The sequence below is a fragment of the Triturus cristatus genome, chromosome 2_1, assembly GCF_964204655.1.
Source record: "Triturus cristatus chromosome 2_1, aTriCri1.1, whole genome shotgun sequence".
NCBI lineage: Eukaryota > Metazoa > Chordata > Amphibia > Caudata > Salamandridae > Triturus > Triturus cristatus.
In genome coordinates, this window is record NC_140581.1 from 345,772,879 (window position 1) to 345,793,813 (window position 20,935).

At 49.3% G+C, this 20,935-nt stretch overlaps 1 protein-coding gene across 2 annotated transcripts in view; it reads left to right on the forward strand.

Annotated features, from left to right (window-relative positions):
* Positions 1-20,935, forward strand: part of ITGA1 (integrin subunit alpha 1) — an 880,323-nt gene that overhangs the window by 755,432 nt on the left and 103,956 nt on the right. For both annotated transcript variants that reach the window (XM_085631246.1, XM_085631248.1), the window contains exon 23: positions 8,660-8,749. In XM_085631246.1, the coding sequence (XP_085487372.1) occupies positions 8,660-8,749 (90 nt within the window). The remainder of the gene's footprint in view (positions 1-8,659; positions 8,750-20,935) is intronic.

The following is a 20,935-nucleotide window of genomic DNA, read 5'->3' on the forward strand; positions in this document are numbered from 1 at the left end:
TTCATTTACGGCCCTCAGGCATCTCTTGAATGCAGTCAATGTACCCACCTACTTCTCTTGGAACGAGAGCATTAACTGTGTGTCGTCTATATATTAAATGATCCTTATGCCCCACGCCTCCACTAGCTAAAAGGGCCAGGTAAATCTTGAAAAGTGCTGGGCTCAGGGCAGAACCCTGAGGTACCCCGCAATCAAGAAATGCTTGAGTAAATCTGAGCCACTGTGTTGGACTTGGCCCTTTCTGCAGGGTCATCTCCAAACCTTATGCCTTCACTCCTCATAAGTTTTCTGAATTCTTTTTTGTTAGCCTTAGGACTCTGTGCACTACTAACCAGTGCTAAAGTGCTTGTGCTCTTTACCTAAAACTGGTAACATTGGCTCATACCAAACCAGCTTATTTAATTTATTTTAAAATCCCTAATGAAGTGGCACTGTATTTGCTGAGGGCCTGTTAATTAAATACTACTTGTGGGCCTGCAGCACTGGTTGTCCCACCCACTTAAGTAGCACTTTAAAAATGCCTCAGGCCTGCAATTGCAGAGCCTGTGTTCAGTTTAAGCTGCCATTTCCACCTGACACAATAACTCTTTTGCCAGGCCCAAACCTTCTTTTTTAATTTAATATAAGTGACCCCTAGAGTAGGCCTGGACAGCCCTAAGGGCAGGGTGCAGTGCATTTAAAAAGTTGGATATGTACTTTTTTCAGTTTTACTGGTAGTGAAATACTCCTAAATTCACTTTTCACTTCTCAAGGACCTATCTCTCCCATAAGATAACATTGGGATTGCCTTATTACGTTTTGTGCGTAATTTCTAAATGGGAAGAGATAACGGGTTCATGTTTAGTGGCTCCGGAATCCTAATTTAAAATCCTAACTTATAGTGAAGTCGGATTTTAAATTACAATTCTTAAAATGACACTTTCCGAAAGTTGGCATTTTCTTGCCTTAGCCATTTTGTGCCTGCAGCCTGTCTCTGGCCACGTAACTAGGTATCGTTGGAAGGTGGACATTTGTGTATTCCTCCCAGATAGCCACACACAATAGGGTGGTATGGTGTGCCTAGATAGGCCATAACTGGCAGGATGGGTGGGAGGAGCTGGACACAGCCTTACTTCACCTGAATAGACTGTGTCCTGTCTTTATACAGAGGGCCTAATGACTCTGCATTGCCACCTCAGCTAGATTGGAGCCAGGGCAGAGGAGGTAGGGAATTCTATGCACTTCAAAGACACTGTCTAGAAGCTTCCTCCACCATTGAGTTTGCTTCAAAGCCCTCTGCCTGGTTTTTAAAGCTCTGCACGGTATGGGTCCAGAATACCTAAGATAGCAGCTCCACTGGTACATACCAAGGAGACAACTCCAGTCACTGGAGGCCAGGTGGGTCTCGGTACCCTACATAAAAAATGAACGGTGGGGAGGCAGAAGTTTTGCTTACTGTGCAGCTAAAGCCTGGAATGATATGCCGTTCCAATTAAAAGATGTCTCAGATCTGTTGACCTTTAGAAAAAGCTTAAAAATCTGGCTTTTTGCCCAATAAATTATTTCCCGCGCCTTTGCCTAAAGGAGATGTAACTAGTGCCGGGAGACCCCCGGGTGACCGCTGGGCTGTATAAATATCATTAACATTAACATTGAGAACAAAGGAACCATGGTATACAAGAAGAACCTCAGACACCAACTCTTCAGTACTCTTATAGACCTGTGAATACTCTGCCAGGAAGAAGGACTACTATGCTGCTGAAGGACCACAACTCTGCTGTACTGCACACTGCTGGACTCCTGCTTTGATGTGCTGACCTGCTGCCTGCTGCCCTCTTGCCTAAGTCAGAAAGACTGGACCTGCATCTCCTGAATCCAAAACCCACAGAGACTCCAAGGGCTAGTTGGCTGGCCTCCTGGTCTGAAGCCTCAGGGACATAACAGGCTTCCAACCTGCTTGCCCCTGGATTTTGCCATCTTTGAGTCCATCCTGCCAAATGGTGACATCCTAGTCCGTTACCCTTGGTAGTGGGCCTTCAGTGATTGCCAGTCAGCTGAGCAGTGCATCCTTAAGCAGAACCGCCGCTTCGCTGGTGCTGCATGGATCGGACCCATCGGCATGACCAGCATCGACCATCACAATCCTCGGAACCGAGACATCACCCCAACGGCGCAGTGTATCCGCAGCCCAAGTCCTGTCACTGATGGCAGCCTCGACGACGATGTCAGACTCCGCACTGCAGCTCCTCAGAACCAATGCATTGCCTCATGTGCATAACCTCCCACATGATGGACTTCGCATCGCAAGCCCTGTCGACGGAATCCTGATGATGATGCAACAGGACCTTGCACCACAGCCTCACCATATCTCAGAACTGAAGCACTGGCCGCGTGGCACCTCTTTGGCATGGATCCACTCAACAGGCCGCAACCAGGATTTAAGGTACTCTGCTAAGCGGACCTAACATGGTCCCCGTAACCGGCATGCTCTCCATCATGGTAGCCCTGAACTTGTGACCTGGTCCGGTGCAACCAAATCTTACCGATTCGTGTTTTGTGCTTCTCGGCTCTATTTTCACTAAAAACTTTAAAATTCAATATCTCTGGTTCTATTATTTGGACTTTTGTCTTTCTGGTCTTACTTTATTTATTAAAAAGTACTCTCATTTTTAAATCTGTTGTGGGCTCTTTTCCTTTTTTGGTGTGTTTTTACTGTTTAACTATTTGAAGTGTTGCACAAATACTTTACACATTGCCTCTGAGTTAAGTCTTATGGCTCTGTGCCAAGCTACCAAAGGGGTAAGCACAGGTCAAATTAGGGTTTGTTTTTGCCCTAGGAGTATGGTTGCTGCTTGAACAGGGATTACACCGCAGTTAACCAGCAATCCAATTTCTTACACACTGGTAATAAAGAATGGCTGCATCAAGTCCGTTTCTTTTGCCCACCATGCCACCTCAGATTAGACCCAGCCATATGCAAATCAGCCTTGGTCTTGCTCCAATAGGAAAAGTCCAGCTCAAATTGCAAAACCAGTCCTCTCTGAACTGGAACATAAGAAGCCCAAGATCGATTTAGGCCTGTTTGGGCATCCTTAGTCAGATGCAGCTTGGTTCCAGTGGCACCGTGAGCTCTGAACCACATCTGGCATACTCACAACATTTGGGTGGTCACAATTAAGAATATAAAAAAGCGATGTGTAGGATGCTTGAATTAATCGCAGCCACTGGTAATTGTTGCTGTATCCCAGTTCTATTTATTTGCTCTCAATGATTCCTTAAAGGATACCTAGTTATTTGCAAATCATCCTCAATAGGAACTGCCCAGCCTAAACCACCAAGCCTGGTCCTCTGGACCAGAATACAAGCAACCAATTAGTTTCAACCTATTTGGGCCTCTTCAGCCAGGTGCTGATTGGTTCCAGTGTACAGTGACCACAGGACCCACATATGGGCATACCCATCTCACTTAAGGCATCACAATGCACAATATAAACAAATGATGGAAGAAATGCTTGAATCATCCTTAGCCACTGGTAACTTATCAGGCGGCATTCCAATCCATAAAACGAGCCACATGCTAATCAAGGTTGCTTCTGTTCCGGTTCAGAGAGGACTTGCCAGTTTGGGCTGGTCTTTTTGTATTGGAGCAGGACAAAGGCTGATTTCCTATACAGCTTGGCTAGTGCTGTTTTGTGCATTCTTTATTTTTTTTCAAATATCTTTATTGACATTTATACTCGAAACAGCATACATTGAAAAGAATGCAGCAATAGATATTGGCAGGGAGTGAGCACTCAAACATCGCCCACTTTTAATCTAAAGACAGTGTGTTGCTTGCACGTCATACAATGAAAGCAGAGAAATGTGGCAGGTAAGAAAGTTAGAATAAGAACCCAAGTTGACATGGTGCATCTAACCATATAGAGAAGCAGTCAAAATGCCTGTTATAAAAGAACAAACTAACAACCAACAAAACCCTTAGGCTGATGCTGCTCTAGGCAGCTTGTCGGGGGGCAACAGGAGGCTTATTAGGAGCTCTTTGCCAACACCATGTGTCGACACAATATCACGTGTCGGGGGAACAAATGTGCATCCTCATGCAGACCCCTCTAAGGATCTGCATGGGCCTCAGCACTACCCAGCACCCATACACGCACGATGAGGCCGGCGGAACCTATATCCCCTTAACCATCTCCAAGTGGCAGTACACACGAGCCTGTCACCTGCCGCCCCATATAGTTTGTCAAATAATTTGAGGACATAAGTGTTCCAAAGCATGGCAGATTAACCACCCCTCCCTATCCCCCACAGCCAGCAATCATGGGTCATGGCCCATTTGTGAGTCACCAAAAGCCAGTATCTAAGCATGGGTGGGGCCATCCAAGCCATAGTAATTAAGCATTTAAAGAGGGCTAATGCCAGGTCCACCTGCTTCAGATACTGTTTATTGTGCTTGCTATGCTTTGCTATCCCCAAAAGACACAGGACTTGGTATTTGCACATTAATCATCATGAACACCTGTTCCATCACATGGGTCCACACACAGAACAACGGAGGACATCCCCATACCATGTGCATACATGTAGCATCCATGTGTCCACAGCGCGGACAGGCTGGCGACACCCCAGGGAACATTCTGTGGGAATGGTGTGGTCTAAGGTAGATCTGAGGCAGGTAGTTGAATTGTGTAAATTTCAGATGGGCATTATGGGAGGTGAGTTTCACCCGTTCCAAGGCCATGGTCCACTACTTGATCATCAAGTCTGCCCCCTATCACTCATCCCACTTAGGTTTGTCTCGAGTCCGGAGATTAGTGCAACCTGTGCACTGACACAGCCCTACAGGCCCAAGCCATGTACAAAACCTATGCTAGACTCACGCCCACACTTAGCTGCGGTGCTAAGGTCTGTGCATGGCGCACAGCAGCTGTAATAAGCGCCGGCGCAAGGGAAAGGGGAGGAGAGAAGCATATCTCTGAAGATATGGTGCTCTCCTGCTCCCTCCCTGTCGCACAATGCAGAGCAGCCTCGCGGGGCTGTGCTGCGTTGCTTCACTTTTTAGTAAATCTCCCCTGTTTAGGCACAGAGCTTAGAATTACCAAACTTTTGGGATAATGCGCTGTACAAAAAATAACAGAGGGGGATATTTACTAACATTTTACGCCGTGTTTGCGTCGCAAAAGTGACGCAAAACGGCGCAAAATCTTTTTTTCAAGATTAACTTTCCAGAGCTAAACTTGTTTAGCGCTGGAATTAATGTAAAAGTAAAGCGAAGCAGCCATTGCGCTGCTTCGCATTACTTTGTGCAGCGGGGGCGTGCCAAGGGTGATGCATAGCCGTTCCCATGCAACCACCCAAGCTTTCTCATGCTAAACCCAATTTAGTAAAAACAGTAGATTGAGTTTAGCGTGAGAAAACTGCACCCTTTTCAACTAGGCGCAAGGAAGGAGAAATGCTTTAATTTCTCCTTCCTTTTCCGACTTTGCATGCGTGCTGCACTGTGCAGCACACATACAAACGTGTCTAGCGTTGTATTTTGTACAGGAAGGATACACTTCCTTTACAAAACCTATGCTACACTCATACACACACCCTAGTGCTATTGCGCTAAGGTGTGTGCATGGCGCACAGCTGCTGAAATCACCGCCGGAGCAAGGGAAAGGGGAGGAGAGAGCCATATCTTTAAAGATATGGCACTCCCCTGCTCCCTCCCTGTCACGCAACGCAGCGCAGCCTCGTGGGGGCTGCACTACGTTGTGCTACTTTTTTGTAAATCCTTCCCCAAGATCTTCAAAATCTTCCTCACTTCTCATCTACCCCTCAACACCAGCCCTAACCACCCTGCCACACACCCCACCAGCCAAAGGGTAAAGAAAGAAAGAAAAACAGTGAAACAAATGTGTTGAACAACTCCCCTATCCCAGACCTGAATGCCTTCTGGCTTTATGCCACAACACCCCAAACAATGCACTCAATATGAGCTATTTACCTTCAACAAGAATATGTTCATGCAGAATAATCTATCAGGGTGAGGACCAAGCAGCGTCCTTCACCCGGAGCCGCAGCTTCTGCTACCCCAATCAGGCCCAGCCATACACTCCACACACAGGTAAAGTATCTCTCATTTAATCTCATTGTCACTTCTGGGGCCCCAGAGATACATGAGCAGGCAGCCAAAGACCTCGCATCCACCATGAACAACAGTGACTCACCACCTGTGGCACCTCAGGAATCCAGGGGGGAGGAGAGTCAGGCAGAACCCTCTGGAGCGATCCCAGCTCTGAGGCGCCTAAGCCAAGAGTCCAAGTCTCTGAGTCTAGGTCAGTGTCTGGTGCAAGCGCTCAGTATCTGTTTGTGCTGTGGGTAGAGATGTTCACCCTCACCCACTCCAAGACAGCATGTTCTTCAGAGGGGCAACACGGCAACCAGCACGGACATTGGCATCAGCGTTTGGACTTGCTTTCGGACCAGCACAGTTGATCGCCCTCAGGGGGCTCCGGTTGAAAAGTCACCCCATTAGTGGGAAGCCATTGCCAGGCTTTTTCTGGTGATGTGAAGGAGTATGTGGTACCAGCGTCCACCACTCGCAGGTGGGCCGTACACAATAAGACATATGGAAGATTCAGGGTAATGAGTTGAGCCTTAACAGCAGCAAAGGTGCTACATTTCTTTGGACCTCTGAGGTGTAATCCGGATATGTTGTGATACTATTGCTTCCTTTGAAAGTCCAAAGGCCTTTTGCTCTGAATAACTGTAGGAGTAGGTCCATGTCTCGAAAATTAAGTTATAGTGCTATAATCGGGCGTTGGGAGGCCCCTGGCACCCGGGGTCAGACCGGAGCCCTGTGAGCTCTCTCAATTGAAAAGAGTTTCAGGACTTTGTTAGGTAGGACCATGTTCATCAACCAGTCTTCGAGAAACAGCTCAGTATTTGTGCCCTTGGCCCTTTCTGGAAAACCAAACAAGCATTTATTATTGCGTCAAGAGCGTTCCTCCGCATCCTCAGTCCTTGCAATGAGAGTCCACATTTAGCCTGGTGAGCTTTTAGCTGTTCTTGTACATCCTGCATCGAAGGTGTAAGGGAGGCGAGTGAAGATTCCACCTCATCTACCCCTCCCCCCAGTTTGGCATGGTCCGCCCGCCTGCATCAGTCCAGTCTCAACCTGTATGGCTCCCAATTGGGCTTCCATCACCATCTTGGAGTCCTGGATCACCTGCAGAATTTAACATGATGGTATGTTTCTCCAGTGTGTTTTCCAAATGTTTGTTCAGATCTGCGCGGGTTGGTGTGAGCATAATTGACTTCTGAGAAGGAGGCCCGGCAGCCTTAGGAGGAACCATGCAGGTCATTCAGAACCCATCACATGCGGTAGGGCATGCATCCATGTTTCTTAGGGTGACATCCTCAACAGTCTAGGGAGCCTCACAAAGTAGGCAGCACCAAAACTTGATTCTCAGGGTATCCCTATCCCCAGAGCTAGGGCGAGATGCGGAGAACAATTTTTGTCCAGCTTACGTTGCGCTGTGGTCTGGAGTCCAACAGAGTGTGCCTCCTGTATTCACTGCAGCACCAGCACACCTGTTCAGCACAGTCACGTCACTCCTGAGGGGGCCCCATCTTGCAGAGGTGCCAATCGTGTACTCCCACTGCCACAGGTGAGCCTCCCAGGCAGTGCAGATAGCTCTAAGCCGCAGACCCCAGCACAGGCCACAAAGCAGTCCCTGATCTCACCGCCAAACCCTCCACCCGGCTGTGAACATCTGAGGTCTCTACTTCCAATGGGGGGGTCTGCAGGCTCCCCACAGCACACAGGTGACCTCTTCAGGAGCCCCCTTCAGCTCCTAGGGGGCCCCCTACTGCTGATCATGGCCACAGCAGCCCCGCGTTAGGTCAACATCGGGACAGGGAGGCCACGCCCCTCTGCACCACGTAGCAATAGGGAAGGCCTGTGCATTGCGTTAGCAGCCCGTTTGCCCCTCGGCTGCAATTTTCGCCTCACCTCTGTTTCCTGGGCCAACAGCTCAGCCCAGTCACCCAAAGGATCCATCTGCCAGGGGATTGAGGCAGCATCAGAGCCTGCAGGCACCCCAGAGGCCGTCTTTCCCGTGGGCCTCCAGCCAGCGGCCATCACAGCAGTTCTCCCAAGGTGGCAGCCAGGGGCGGGAGCCCCAGAAGAATGTAGCTACAGGCCCCCGGACGTCTGACCCAGGCTGCCGCAAGTGACGACAAGCGCGTGGCCCCTCAGTGGATATCGGGGCCCGCAGCTGTCGTGCTCTCCCGCAGTGCGGTCTTTGGCAGTGGTCTCTGGAGGTCTCAAGCCCTCACTGCAGCATTGTTGATTTACCTTATGGAGCCCCCAGCACACAGGGCAAGCCAGAGCCACTCTGGGAGGTCCAAAATGCTGGATAGACACAGGATGTGAAACACTGGGCCCAATGAGGAGCTGTGTTCAACCACGGCAGCATCTTGGCCACGCCACCTGTGTGCATTATTTATTTAATAGTAACTAAATATTAAAGCTTTCAATCTATTGTTGAAAGGTTCTCAAGTGGGTCCTGGTCAAAACATAATGTTCTAAAAATATAAAAAAACAGAATTAAATACTGTCTAATGAAAGTATTTTAGCAACTTTGCATAATGGGATGTAGTTACTTTAATAATGTCTTTCTCATTTATTTAGCGACAGTGAAGAACCACAAGAAACCCTATTTGACAATAGGAGGAACATCACCATTCCAGTGAAGTATGAAACAAAATTAGCCTTTTCAAGGTACTTAGCCTTTTTTGTTTAAGTGAGAGAAACAACATACAATATTTGTCTTACTGTACATGCTGTATAAAACAAACCCATCTTTGGTGTGGCATGTTTGTGCTTATTCATTCTGTCAAGCCATGTTAGGTCTACTTCTGTTGAACAGTGTTATGAGAGATTGTTGCAAGTAAGTTAGGTAGGCAGCAGGACATGGCTTCAGGTTACAAGATAGATTTATTAAGATAGCACAGCAGAGCAACACACTTCGCTAGCTGACCAGACCGTCAACTGCCAAGACTGGAACTTTCACATACCAGATAGAACACTCATAGGTACTATGGGAGATTGAGAAGATAGAAACACAAAGGAGGGACTACTGACACCAAGTAGCCATAATGAAGTAAGCACAAATATACAACATATCTTCTTCCTTTACAGAGAAAACAAACTAAAAGACTCAAACACACAATAAGAGCTTAAAGCATGGAAAACAACAGAAAGGAAACATAAAACAAGTAGAAGGTCAGCGACCTTTTGGACTTCCAGATCACGAAGGCAAAGGAACAGGATATGATGAGTGTTAGACCTGGCATCATTGGCATGAGTCTCTCCTCCATTTTTTTCTGTTTGCCTCCTCTGTTTACGATGTTTTTGCTGGATTATTGCTTTGGGCACTGTGCCACTGCTGATCAGTGCCGCAGTGCAAGTGCTCCCTATGCTAAATTGTTACGTTGATTGGTGTTACCATGATTGGCTTGGTTGACTTACTGTTCAGACCCTAGTCTAGTGCACTGCGCGTGCCAAGGGCGTGTAAGTTAACTGCTGCTGGTGGGCTTGCAGCACTGGTTGTGCCACCCACAGAAGCAGCGTGGAAAATGTGTCTCAGGCCTGCCACCGCGGCGCCTGCGTGCAGTCCCTGACTGCCATGTCGACTTGGTAAGGAAACCTACTTACCAGTCTCTAAACCTTCCCTTGGCCACATTTCAGACACCTCTATGGTAGGCCCTAGGGCAGGGTGCATTGTTGGTAAAAGGTAGGTCATGCCCTGATGTGTGTGGCATGACCTAATAGTGAATTACAGCCATTTTCGTTTTTCACTATTGAAGGGCTACCTGCCTCCAATAGGCCAGACTGGGCAGACGGATTATTAACTCCATTATAATCTATCTGACTCAGGGAGCATGGTAGCAAGTCGAGTTTAGTATCCCTGAACTCAGAATTTAATAACTCACCCTTTAGGATGGATGGTTTTTAAATTCTATGTTTGAAAATAGCACTTTTAGAAAGTGGCTATTTTCTTGTCCAACTATCTACCGGTCTCTGCTGGTTTGGTGTGTGTGTCAGGGGCTGGGTGGCTCCAGAGGTCTGAGTGAGTCAGTGTGGGGTGAATGGGGCGTTTACACGTAGAGTGAGGGAAGAGTAGCCTGCCCTGCCTGACACAATACTGGCCCCGCCTCCTGCTGGGCGACTGATAGCCCTGCTCCTACCAGTGACAATACTGGCTCCGCCTCCTGCTGGGCGGCTGAGGACTCTGCCCTGCCCAGTGAATAGGCCAGGTGCCTCTGCCTGGCAACACCCACAACAAACCTGAGATGGTGGGAATCGCCCTGCTTGGACAAAGGGAACAAAGGGAAAAAGGGGTATAAGAGAAGGACCCCTGAACCAAGAACTCAGATCACTTCTGACAAGGAAACCTGTACCAAGGACAAGAAGCCTGCTGATCTAAGGACTTGCCTCCCCTTTCTGCCAGAGTGCTGTTTTGCTGTGGAGGAACCTGAAAGCTGCTTCTTTATTTTTGCCAAGGAACAAGGAGAGAGGAACTTGGTGTGTACTCTCTGAACACTTGCTAGAAAATCTCCAAGGACTGGAAGAGTGCCAGTCTCCTGTTGAAGTCACAGGGCCAAAGGACTTCACCATCTACTGAATTGCTGAATTGCTGGAAAGTGTTGTTTCCAGTACACAAGGGAAAATCTGCAGTCTCGACGCCAGCAGCAACGCCAGTGAGCAGTGGGTATCGGCCCCGGCTCCAAGTGACCCCGTCTCGACGCCGGTATCGACGCCAGTGAGGAGTGAGTATCGGCTCTACCTCCAAGCGACCCCGTCCCGACGCCGCTGCTGATCGCATCGACTCGACGCCCTTCTCGACGCCGTGAGCGCTGCTCCGGCCCGACATCCCTCGACACCACTGCGGATTGACCCGACTCCGAGGCACGATCGACGCCGACCTCGACGCCGACATCTCGACGCCGTGGATCATCGTTTCCTTCGTTTCTCAAGGTACTGTACTTGTGGGGTCTATTGCAACTCCAGGCTCGACGTAGCGCTCCTCGCGGTCGACGCCGAACCTTGGGAATCTTGTAGACTCGACGTCGTGTGACTCCTGTGGGGGTTACATTGTTGCCAAAGAACTGTGCTCAGAAGAATACTTTGCTAAAGAACTATTTGCCAAGAAGAAACCTTACTTGAACTATTATTTTTCCTTCCAAAGAGTATTTATTACGACTGTGGTATATTTTTGTCGTTATTTGGTCTTGTGCTAAACCTTATATAAAGATCCTATTTTTATAATAACTTCGGTGTCGTGTCCATCTGTAGTGTATTCACTTTATTACTGTATGTGGTCATAAATGCTTAACACACTGCCTCTGAGATAAGCCTGTCTGCTCTGCCAAGCTACCAAGGGGGTAGCAGGGGTTATCTGAGTGTGTAATCCCCTTGCCCTGACTAGAGTTGGTTGGTCCCTATTTGTCAGAAGTGTATACCTCTGCCAACTAGAGACCGCCGGTTCTAACATTGGTGGTCAGCGGTGAGGATTTGAACTTTGCATTTATGACTCATGTGCAGTGATTAGTGTACGCTACATAGTGAAAGCAGACCATAACGCAGCCACAATCTGTTTTGGAAGGATATCCTATTTTTGTTCTCCGCTTTCCTGGAGCTTATTTTCTTAAACACTGCCAGTTTTGACCATGGAGAATGCCGGAGCTGCTACACCTGTGGAGAATGTTGTGGGGGAATTTGATAAGGAGAAGATAGATTCCTACACGCTAAAAGATCTAAAAGGATTTTGCAAGCAGTTTAAAGTTCCTACCACAGGTGTCTCAAAGAAAGAGGGCTTCCTCAAAGCGCTGAAGGCCTGGTTAGAGGCCAGAAATCCCTCTGATCCGGTGGTGGTACCGGAAGAGGAAGAAGAAGAGGAAGAGCCCACAGGTGGGCCAGTGTCATCTCCAGGCAGTAGTGCGTCCTCTAGGAGCCTTTCCCCCGAAGAATTAGAAGACAGGGAGAAGGAGAGGGGGTACAAGTTAGAAATGGCAAAACTTAAATTAGGAGGGCAGTTGGAATTAGAGAATGCGAGAAGCAAGAGAGAAGCTGAAATGGAGAGCAAAAGATTAGATTTTGAGAGAGAGAAATTAGCGTTTGAACGTGAGAAGATGGTGAGGGAGATGGAGCTTAAAACTAAGAGTTTAGAGTTGAATCCCTCTGGTGGCAGCACTCCATCTGTGCCTGCAGAAAGTAGGTTTTATTTTCCTAAAGATGTGATCAAAGATTACAGTAAGAATGAAGATATTAGCCAATGGTTTAAAGCATATGAGTTAGCGTTATTGGCCCACCGGGTCCCTGAGAAGGATTGGGGAACGGGGTTGTGGAGCCGCTTTACAAACGAGGGGAGAGATACCTTGTTGAGCCTTCCTGCTGAGGATAGGATGTCTTATACTCATATGAAAGATGCTTTAATGCTGAGATATGGCTTAACTCCAGAAAAGTACAGACAAACCTTTAGAGAATGTAAGAAGTTGCCTGGTACTACGTGGGTTGAATATGTGTCTTTTTTCTGCAGAACCATGGATGGTTGGATAAAGGGTAGCAAGGTTGATAGTTATGATGCTCTTTATGATTTGTTTGCTTGGGAGCACTTGTCTAATAACTGTTTTCCAGAGCTACGCCAGCACCTTGTTGACAGCAAGCTATCTAACCCTAGAAAACTTGCTGAGGAGGCGGACCGCTGGGTCAGTACCAGGGTCCACAAGGGTCCAGTGGGAGACTCAGCCAAAGGTGGGCAGGGTCCCCAGCAGAAGAGTGGGGGGGACAGGGGTAAACAGAGGGAGTTTCAGAAAGGGCCCCAAAGTAGTCCCCAAGGGAACCAAGGGAAGGGTTCCCAGCCTCCCCCTGTAAAGAAGCCAGAGGCCCCGACAGGTAAACCTGTTCACAGGGGCCCCATGACCTGCTATGCCTGTAAGCAGGTGGGACACCGTTATTATGATCCCCAGTGTCCCATGAAGGATTCGAATGCACCGCCGCGTGCACCCCCTCGTCAGGTAGCGAGTGTAGCCCTGGGAGGGGATGAGATGGGTGCCCCCGGTGGGTGGGGTCCCGCAGAAATGTCCCTGGTCTCTTTAGGAGACGTGGAAATGGTCCCTCCAACCCCTCTGCCTAGTAACACTAAGAAATATAGGCAGTGGGTGACCATTAATGGCCATAGGGTGGAAGCTCTCAGAGACACCGGAGCGAGTGTGACAGCTGTCAAGTGTCACTTGGTGTCCCGAGAGCAGGTGGTCCCTCATGCATTCTACCCCGTTGTAGCTGCTGACAACTCACAGAGTCAGTGTGAGGTAGCTCAAGTTCCCTTTGAGTGGGGGGGGGTCTCAGGTACTCTTCAGGTTGCTGTGAGGCCCGCCATGCCTGTTGATTGTCTCTTGGGCAATGATTTGGAGGACTCCCCTTGGGCTAAGGTGGAGAGAAAAGCGCATCTGGAAATGTTGGGTCTGCCTGAGTGGGTGTGTGCGACCACCCGGTCCATGTCAGTCAGTAAGGGTGTTGATGGGGGCCCGGAGCCTGAAAGTATGGCCCAGGTCCCAACCGTGAAGAGAAGAGGCAGGGGGCGCGGGAAACCGTCCCCCATCGTTCCCACGGTCCAGGAGGGAGCAGACCCTGAGGGGGATGCCCTGGAACCGACAGGAGAACAAGTGGCCGAACTGGGAGACCTGCCCGAGCTGACCCATTGGCAGCAGGATGGTGGTCCCTCCAGGGAGGAATTTTGTGCTGAACAGAAAGTGTGCCCTTCTCTTGTGGGTATGAGGCAGCAGGCCTCAGCCCAAACGACAGGTGATCAGTCAGGATCACATTGGGTCTACTGGGAGAACGACCTCCTGTATAGCGAGCCTAAGGCTGCTGAACCTGGGTCAGCCCGTGTGCTGGTGGTACCCCAGCGCTTCAGAGCCTTCCTACTGGGGTTGGCTCATGACGTTCCGTTAGCTGGACATCTGGGGCAGGACAAGACCTATGACAGGCTTGTCACCCATTTTTATTGGCCTCAGATGAGAAGGGATTCAGATATCCATTGTAGGACATGTCAAACTTGCCAGGCAAGTGGGAAAAGTGGGCGGAAGCAGAAGGCTCCCCTCCAACCTTTTCCCGTCGTCAGTACCCCCTTTGAGCGAGTGGGAATTGACATTGTGGGGCCACTGGACCCCAAGACAGCCATGGGCAACAGGTTTATCCTGGTCTTGGTGGACCATGCCACCCGGTACCCGGAAGCCATCCCTCTCCGAACAGTGACGGCCCCCGTGGTGGGACGGGCACTGATGGGTGTTTTCTCCCGCATGGGGTTCCCCAGAGAGGTGGTGTCAGACCGAGGCACCAACTTCATTTCGAATTATATGAAGTCTCTGTGGAAGGAGTGTGGGGTAACCTACAAGTTTACCACTCCTTACCACCCTCAAGGTAATGGGCTGGTTGAGAGATTCAACCGGACCCTAAAAGGCATGATCATGGGTCTTGAAGAACCAATGAGGCGTAAATGGGACGTCCTCTTGCCATGCCTGCTGTTTGCTTACCGTGAGGTGCCACAGAAGTCTCTAGGGTTCAGCCCCTTTGAGCTTTTGTATGGTCACCCGGTAAGAGGACCTTTGAGTCTGGTCAAAGAAGGCTGGGAGCAATCTCCCAGGAAACCTCCCCAGGATGTATATAGTTACATGCTGGCCTTTAGGAACCAGACTCGGCGCTTCAGAGATCTTGCTCAGGCAAATCTGGAGGCCAGCCAGGAAGAGATGAAGCGGTGGTACGATCAGAATGCCACTCTGGTTGAGCTTCAACCTGGTCAGAAAGTTTGGGTCATGGCCCCTGTGGAACCTTGTGCGCTCAAGGACAGGTGGACTGGACCGTTTGAGGTTGTGGAGAAGAAGAGCGATGTCACCTACTTGGTGGACTTGAAATCTCCCAGGAACCCCTTAAGGGTCCTGCATGTCAACCGGTTAAAGCCCCACTTAGAAAGGTCCGAAGTGGGCATGCTCCTTGCCACAGATGCTGGGATGGAGGAGGAGAGTGAGCCTCTTCCTGACCTCCTGTGTGCAAAAGAAAAAGATGGGTCAGTGGATGGTGTTGTCCTCTCTGACACACTGACCCCTGAGCAGCAGCAAGATTGTCGCCATCTGTTGGTACAATTCCCTGATCTGTTCTCCTTGATCCCTGGTGTCACTCAGTGGTGTGTCCATGATGTGGACACTGGGGACAGCACTCCTGTGAGGCACAAGGCCTACAGGGTGACTGACAAGGTCAGAGCATACATCAAGGAGGAGGTCTCCAAGATGTTTGCCTTAGGGGTGGTTGAGTCCTCTAGCAGTCCTTGGGCCAGCCCAGTGGTCTTGGTCCCAAAGGCTGCAGCGCCTGGTGCTTCACCAGAACTTCGGTTCTGTGTGGATTACCGAGGACTCAATTCGGTCACCAAGACTGACGCGCACCCCATCCCCAGAGCTGATGAGCTCATCGATCGGTTGGGGGCTGCCCGGTACCTTAGTACGTTTGATCTAACGTCTGGGTACTGGCAGATCGCCTTGACTGATGGGGCAAAAGAGAGGTCTGCATTCTCCACACCAGATGGGCACTACCAGTTCCGGGTGATGCCCTTTGGGATGAAGAATGCCCCTGCCACATTCCAGAGGTTGGTTAACCAGGTATTGGCCGGACTGGAAGATTTCAGCGCCGCCTACCTGGACGATATAGCAGTGTTCAGCGCCAGCTGGGAGGAACACTTGCGCCACCTCCAGGAAGTGTTGTTGGCCCTGCGCAGAGCAGGCCTCACAATCAAGGCCAGTAAGTGCCAGATTGGGCAGGGTTCAGTGGTGTACTTGGGGCACCAAGTAGGGAGCGGCAAGGTGGCCCCCCTGCAACCCAAGATAGATACCATCCTGGCTTGGGAACCGCCCAAAACCCAGACTCAGGTGAGAGCCTTCTTGGGTCTCACGGGTTACTACAGGAGGTTCGTCAAGGGGTATGGCAACATTGTGCACCCCTTGACCTCGCTGACTTCCAGGAAGCAGCCGAGACTTGTGATCTGGACTGACGCCTGTCAGAAAGCCTTTGACACCCTGAAAACTGCAATGTGTACAGCACCGGTCCTCCAGGCACCCGACTTTTCAAAAGAATTCATTGTCCAGACGGACGCTTCAGAGCATGGTGTGGGGGCTGTTCTAGCACAGATGAATGAGGAGGGCCGAGACTTACCTGTAGCCTTCATCAGCCGGAGGTTACTTCCCAGGGAACAAAGGTGGAGTGCGATAGAGCGTGAGGCATTTGCTGTGGTCTGGGCGCTGAAGAAGCTAAGACCCTACCTGTTTGGGACTCACTTCCGGGTTCAGACAGACCACAGGCCCCTCAGATGGTTAATGCAGATGAGGGGTGAGAACCCAAAGCTGTTGAGGTGGTCCATTTCCCTACAGGGGATGGACTTTACGGTGGAACACCGCCCTGGTACAGATCACGCCAATGCTGATGGTCTGTCCAGATTTTTCCGCCTTAGTGATGAGGACTCCCTGGGTGAAGGGTAGTTCTCCCCACATTTCAGCTGGAGGGGACACGTGTTAGACCTGGCATCATTGGCATGAGTCTCTCCTCCATTTTTTTCTGTTTGCCTCCTCTGTTTACGATGTTTTTGCTGGATTATTGCTTTGGGCACTGTGCCACTGCTGATCAGTGCCGCAGTGCAAGTGCTCCCTATGCTAAATTGTTACGTTGATTGGTGTTACCATGATTGGCTTGGTTGACTTACTGTTCAGACCCTAGTCTAGTGCACTGCGCGTGCCAAGGGCGTGTAAGTTAACTGCTGCTGGTGGGCTTGCAGCACTGGTTGTGCCACCCACAGAAGCAGCGTGGAAAATGTGTCTCAGGCCTGCCACCGCGGCGCCTGCGTGCAGTCCCTGACTGCCATGTCGACTTGGTAAGGAAACCTACTTACCAGTCTCTAAACCTTCCCTTGGCCACATTTCAGACACCTCTATGGTAGGCCCTAGGGCAGGGTGCATTGTTGGTAAAAGGTAGGTCATGCCCTGATGTGTGTGGCATGACCTAATAGTGAATTACAGCCATTTTCGTTTTTCACTATTGAAGGGCTACCTGCCTCCAATAGGCCAGACTGGGCAGACGGATTATTAACTCCATTATAATCTATCTGACTCAGGGAGCATGGTAGCAAGTCGAGTTTAGTATCCCTGAACTCAGAATTTAATAACTCACCCTTTAGGATGGATGGTTTTTAAATTCTATGTTTGAAAATAGCACTTTTAGAAAGTGGCTATTTTCTTGTCCAACTATCTACCGGTCTCTGCTGGTTTGGTGTGTGTGTCAGGGGCTGGGTGGCTCCAGAGGTCTGAGTGAGTCAGTGTGGGGTGAATGGGGCGTTTACACGTAGAGTGAGGGAAGAGTAGCCTGCCCTGCCTGACACAATACTGGCCCCGCCTCCTGCTGGGCGACTGATAGCCCTGCTCCTACCAGTGACAATACTGGCTCCGCCTCCTGCTGGGCGGCTGAGGACTCTGCCCTGCCCAGTGAATAGGCCAGGTGCCTCTGCCTGGCAACACCCACAACAAACCTGAGATGGTGGGAATCGCCCTGCTTGGACAAAGGGAACAAAGGGAAAAAGGGGTATAAGAGAAGGACCCCTGAACCAAGAACTCAGATCACTTCTGACAAGGAAACCTGTACCAAGGACAAGAAGCCTGCTGATCTAAGGACTTGCCTCCCCTTTCTGCCAGAGTGCTGTTTTGCTGTGGAGGAACCTGAAAGCTGCTTCTTTATTTTTGCCAAGGAACAAGGAGAGAGGAACTTGGTGTGTACTCTCTGAACACTTGCTAGAAAATCTCCAAGGACTGGAAGAGTGCCAGTCTCCTGTTGAAGTCACAGGGCCAAAGGACTTCACCATCTACTGAATTGCTGAATTGCTGGAAAGTGTTGTTTCCAGTACACAAGGGAAAATCTGCAGTCTCGACGCCAGCAGCAACGCCAGTGAGCAGTGGGTATCGGCCCCGGCTCCAAGTGACCCCGTCTCGACGCCGGTATCGACGCCAGTGAGGAGTGAGTATCGGCTCTACCTCCAAGCGACCCCGTCCCGACGCCGCTGCTGATCGCATCGACTCGACGCCCTTCTCGACGCCGTGAGCGCTGCTCCGGCCCGACATCCCTCGACACCACTGCGGATTGACCCGACTCCGAGGCACGATCGACGCCGACCTCGACGCCGACATCTCGACGCCGTGGATCATCGTTTCCTTCGTTTCTCAAGGTACTGTACTTGTGGGGTCTATTGCAACTCCAGGCTCGACGTAGCGCTCCTCGCGGTCGACGCCGAACCTTGGGAATCTTGTAGACTCGACGTCGTGTGACTCCTGTGGGGGTTACATTGTTGCCAAAGAACTGTGCTCAGAAGAATACTTTGCTAAAGAACTATTTGCCAAGAAGAAACCTTACTTGAACTATTATTTTTCCTTCCAAAGAGTATTTATTACGACTGTGGTATATTTTTGTCGTTATTTGGTCTTGTGCTAAACCTTATATAAAGATCCTATTTTTATAATAACTTCGGTGTCGTGTCCATCTGTAGTGTATTCACTTTATTACTGTATGTGGTCATAAATGCTTAACACACTGCCTCTGAGATAAGCCTGTCTGCTCTGCCAAGCTACCAAGGGGGTAGCAGGGGTTATCTGAGTGTGTAATCCCCTTGCCCTGACTAGAGTTGGTTGGTCCCTATTTGTCAGAAGTGTATACCTCTGCCAACTAGAGACCGCCGGTTCTAACAATGAGGATCATGATGAGGATCATGATGACCACCTTCTCCCCTTCGATTGACGAAAAACAACAAGAGACAGTCTACTCTCTACAATCCGTCATTGTGGCCAGCAAAAACGGGAAGAGACAGTTTACTTTCTCCGATCAGTCTTTGTCCGCCGCGGCTTACCGCTCATAGTTGAAGATAGAAGAGTTCAACAAGTGCCTCCAATGCTCAAAACGTTCTGGAAGGATGTTCTCTAAGAAAAATTTGAGCCAGTTCTCTTACAGTCCAAGATGAAGTTCAGGACCAGTTGTCTCGGTTCTGGTTCTTTTTCTTGGGTTATGGGCCTCTAGATGTGGTTCAGGCCTCTAAGTTACCTTTAAATTTAATTTCTTTGTTGACAAACTGTCTCAGTACTGTGGGCTATAAGACCTGGTTATAGTCGAGGGAACGTTTGTCCCGATTCAAAGAAACCCCTTGTCACGATTTTCTGTCGTGGTACTGGAACTCTTGTCGTCACGAATCTCGGTCGTGAACTCTCCCGGTCCTGGACACATTTTTTTTCCTATCCCGGTGCAGATTCTGGGACATCCGTTGTCCACCTATAGATAGGTTGGAACCTTTGTTCTCTCGTTTTTTTTTTCTTTCTTCTGGGACCTTTGTCCCCTTCCGGTCCTGTGACATCCTTTGTCCTCTCCCGGTTTCTGGTTCTGCCAGTCCTGGGACTAGCTTTGTCCTCTCCTGGTTCCTGGTTCTGCCGGTCCTGGGACTAGCTTTGTCCTCTACTGGTTCCTGGTTCTGCCGGTCCTGGGACTAGCTTTGTCCTCTCCCGGTCCTGGTCCAAGGCTCACTCCCTCAGTCCTTAGTTTTCCCTGGATTGGGGTTTGAGTCACAATAGTTTTCCCCAGGTCAATATTGAAATAGTAATTGCCATGTTCCAAATTTCCCATTTACATTTCATCTCTTGAAATCTACAGTCTTTCAATACTTTTGAACGGTGGCATCTCTTCTTATGACTTTAAGCCAGATTTTTGTTTTTATATCTGCCTCACTTGCTTTTGAGCTGCTCTCTGTCAACGCTGGAATGAAATGAATTACTCTCTCCAGAAGTTGATGGTGGCTGCTTAACAAGCTTTTCCGATTTAATTTGCGATACAGAATCAATAAGATACTCCTTTTTGCGCTTCTTCTGTGACTTTACTATATATGTGCTATTGAACATCACCATCAAAACCATCACTGTTCCGGTTCTTAACTTTCCTGGTGCTAGACTCTCTGTCCTTGTTCTGGGACCTTCTCACTTTTACCCTAAATGCTATAGTTTTGTTCTGGTTTTCAAAAGAGATCCAAATTGTGACCATCCAATGCTTTATTTTATGAAAATGAGCCACAAATAAATACTTGAAAAGTCCACAAGGTGGCACTGTTGTCACAGATTTAACACTGTTACTGTGAGATATCAACTTACGAGTGAAATGTAACCCACATCCGATTAAAAGTGTTCATTCCAACTACTGTCTCCCACAAAGGTGTTACAAAAACGTGCCTGCTTTACAGCCACGAGATCATGGACCGGCACAACAGCGTGTGAGGAAACTGTGTGACAATGCTTACCCTACTCTCACCTCATCGCAGCGTGAGTGTGTCCATTCATTATCTGGAGATAGCAATCAGGGAAGGTTGGTGCTTGTATAAGCCCGTGGTGTGTTAGCACAATCCTCTCAGCTACCACCACTATGCCGCTAGTACACAGCTCTATACGGCGCACAGGGTGAATTAATCTTCGAGCCGGGGCGGCGTTACGATGTGTTCCAGTAACCATGGGAACAAATAAACAATATGGCTGTTTCACGTTGTGAGACGTTGCGCGATGACGTGCCCAACCTGGCAACACGGACAGATTTCTACAAGATGTAAAAACAAAAGAATTACTTTACTGTGACGGTGGACACCTGATGTCAAGATGGAATGTGCTGGTTCTCCGCTGATACCCACGGAGATTCTAATACGTCATCATAACGAGATATGCCTTGGGGAAGTGTGGCTCGGAGCATAGACACTAGAAATTCCCTCGCAGTAGCAGGCAGTCAAACGTACAGGGAGAAATCAAAGGATCAATACTCACAGGCAAAACAGGAATTTCTCTCCGCAACTGACTGACG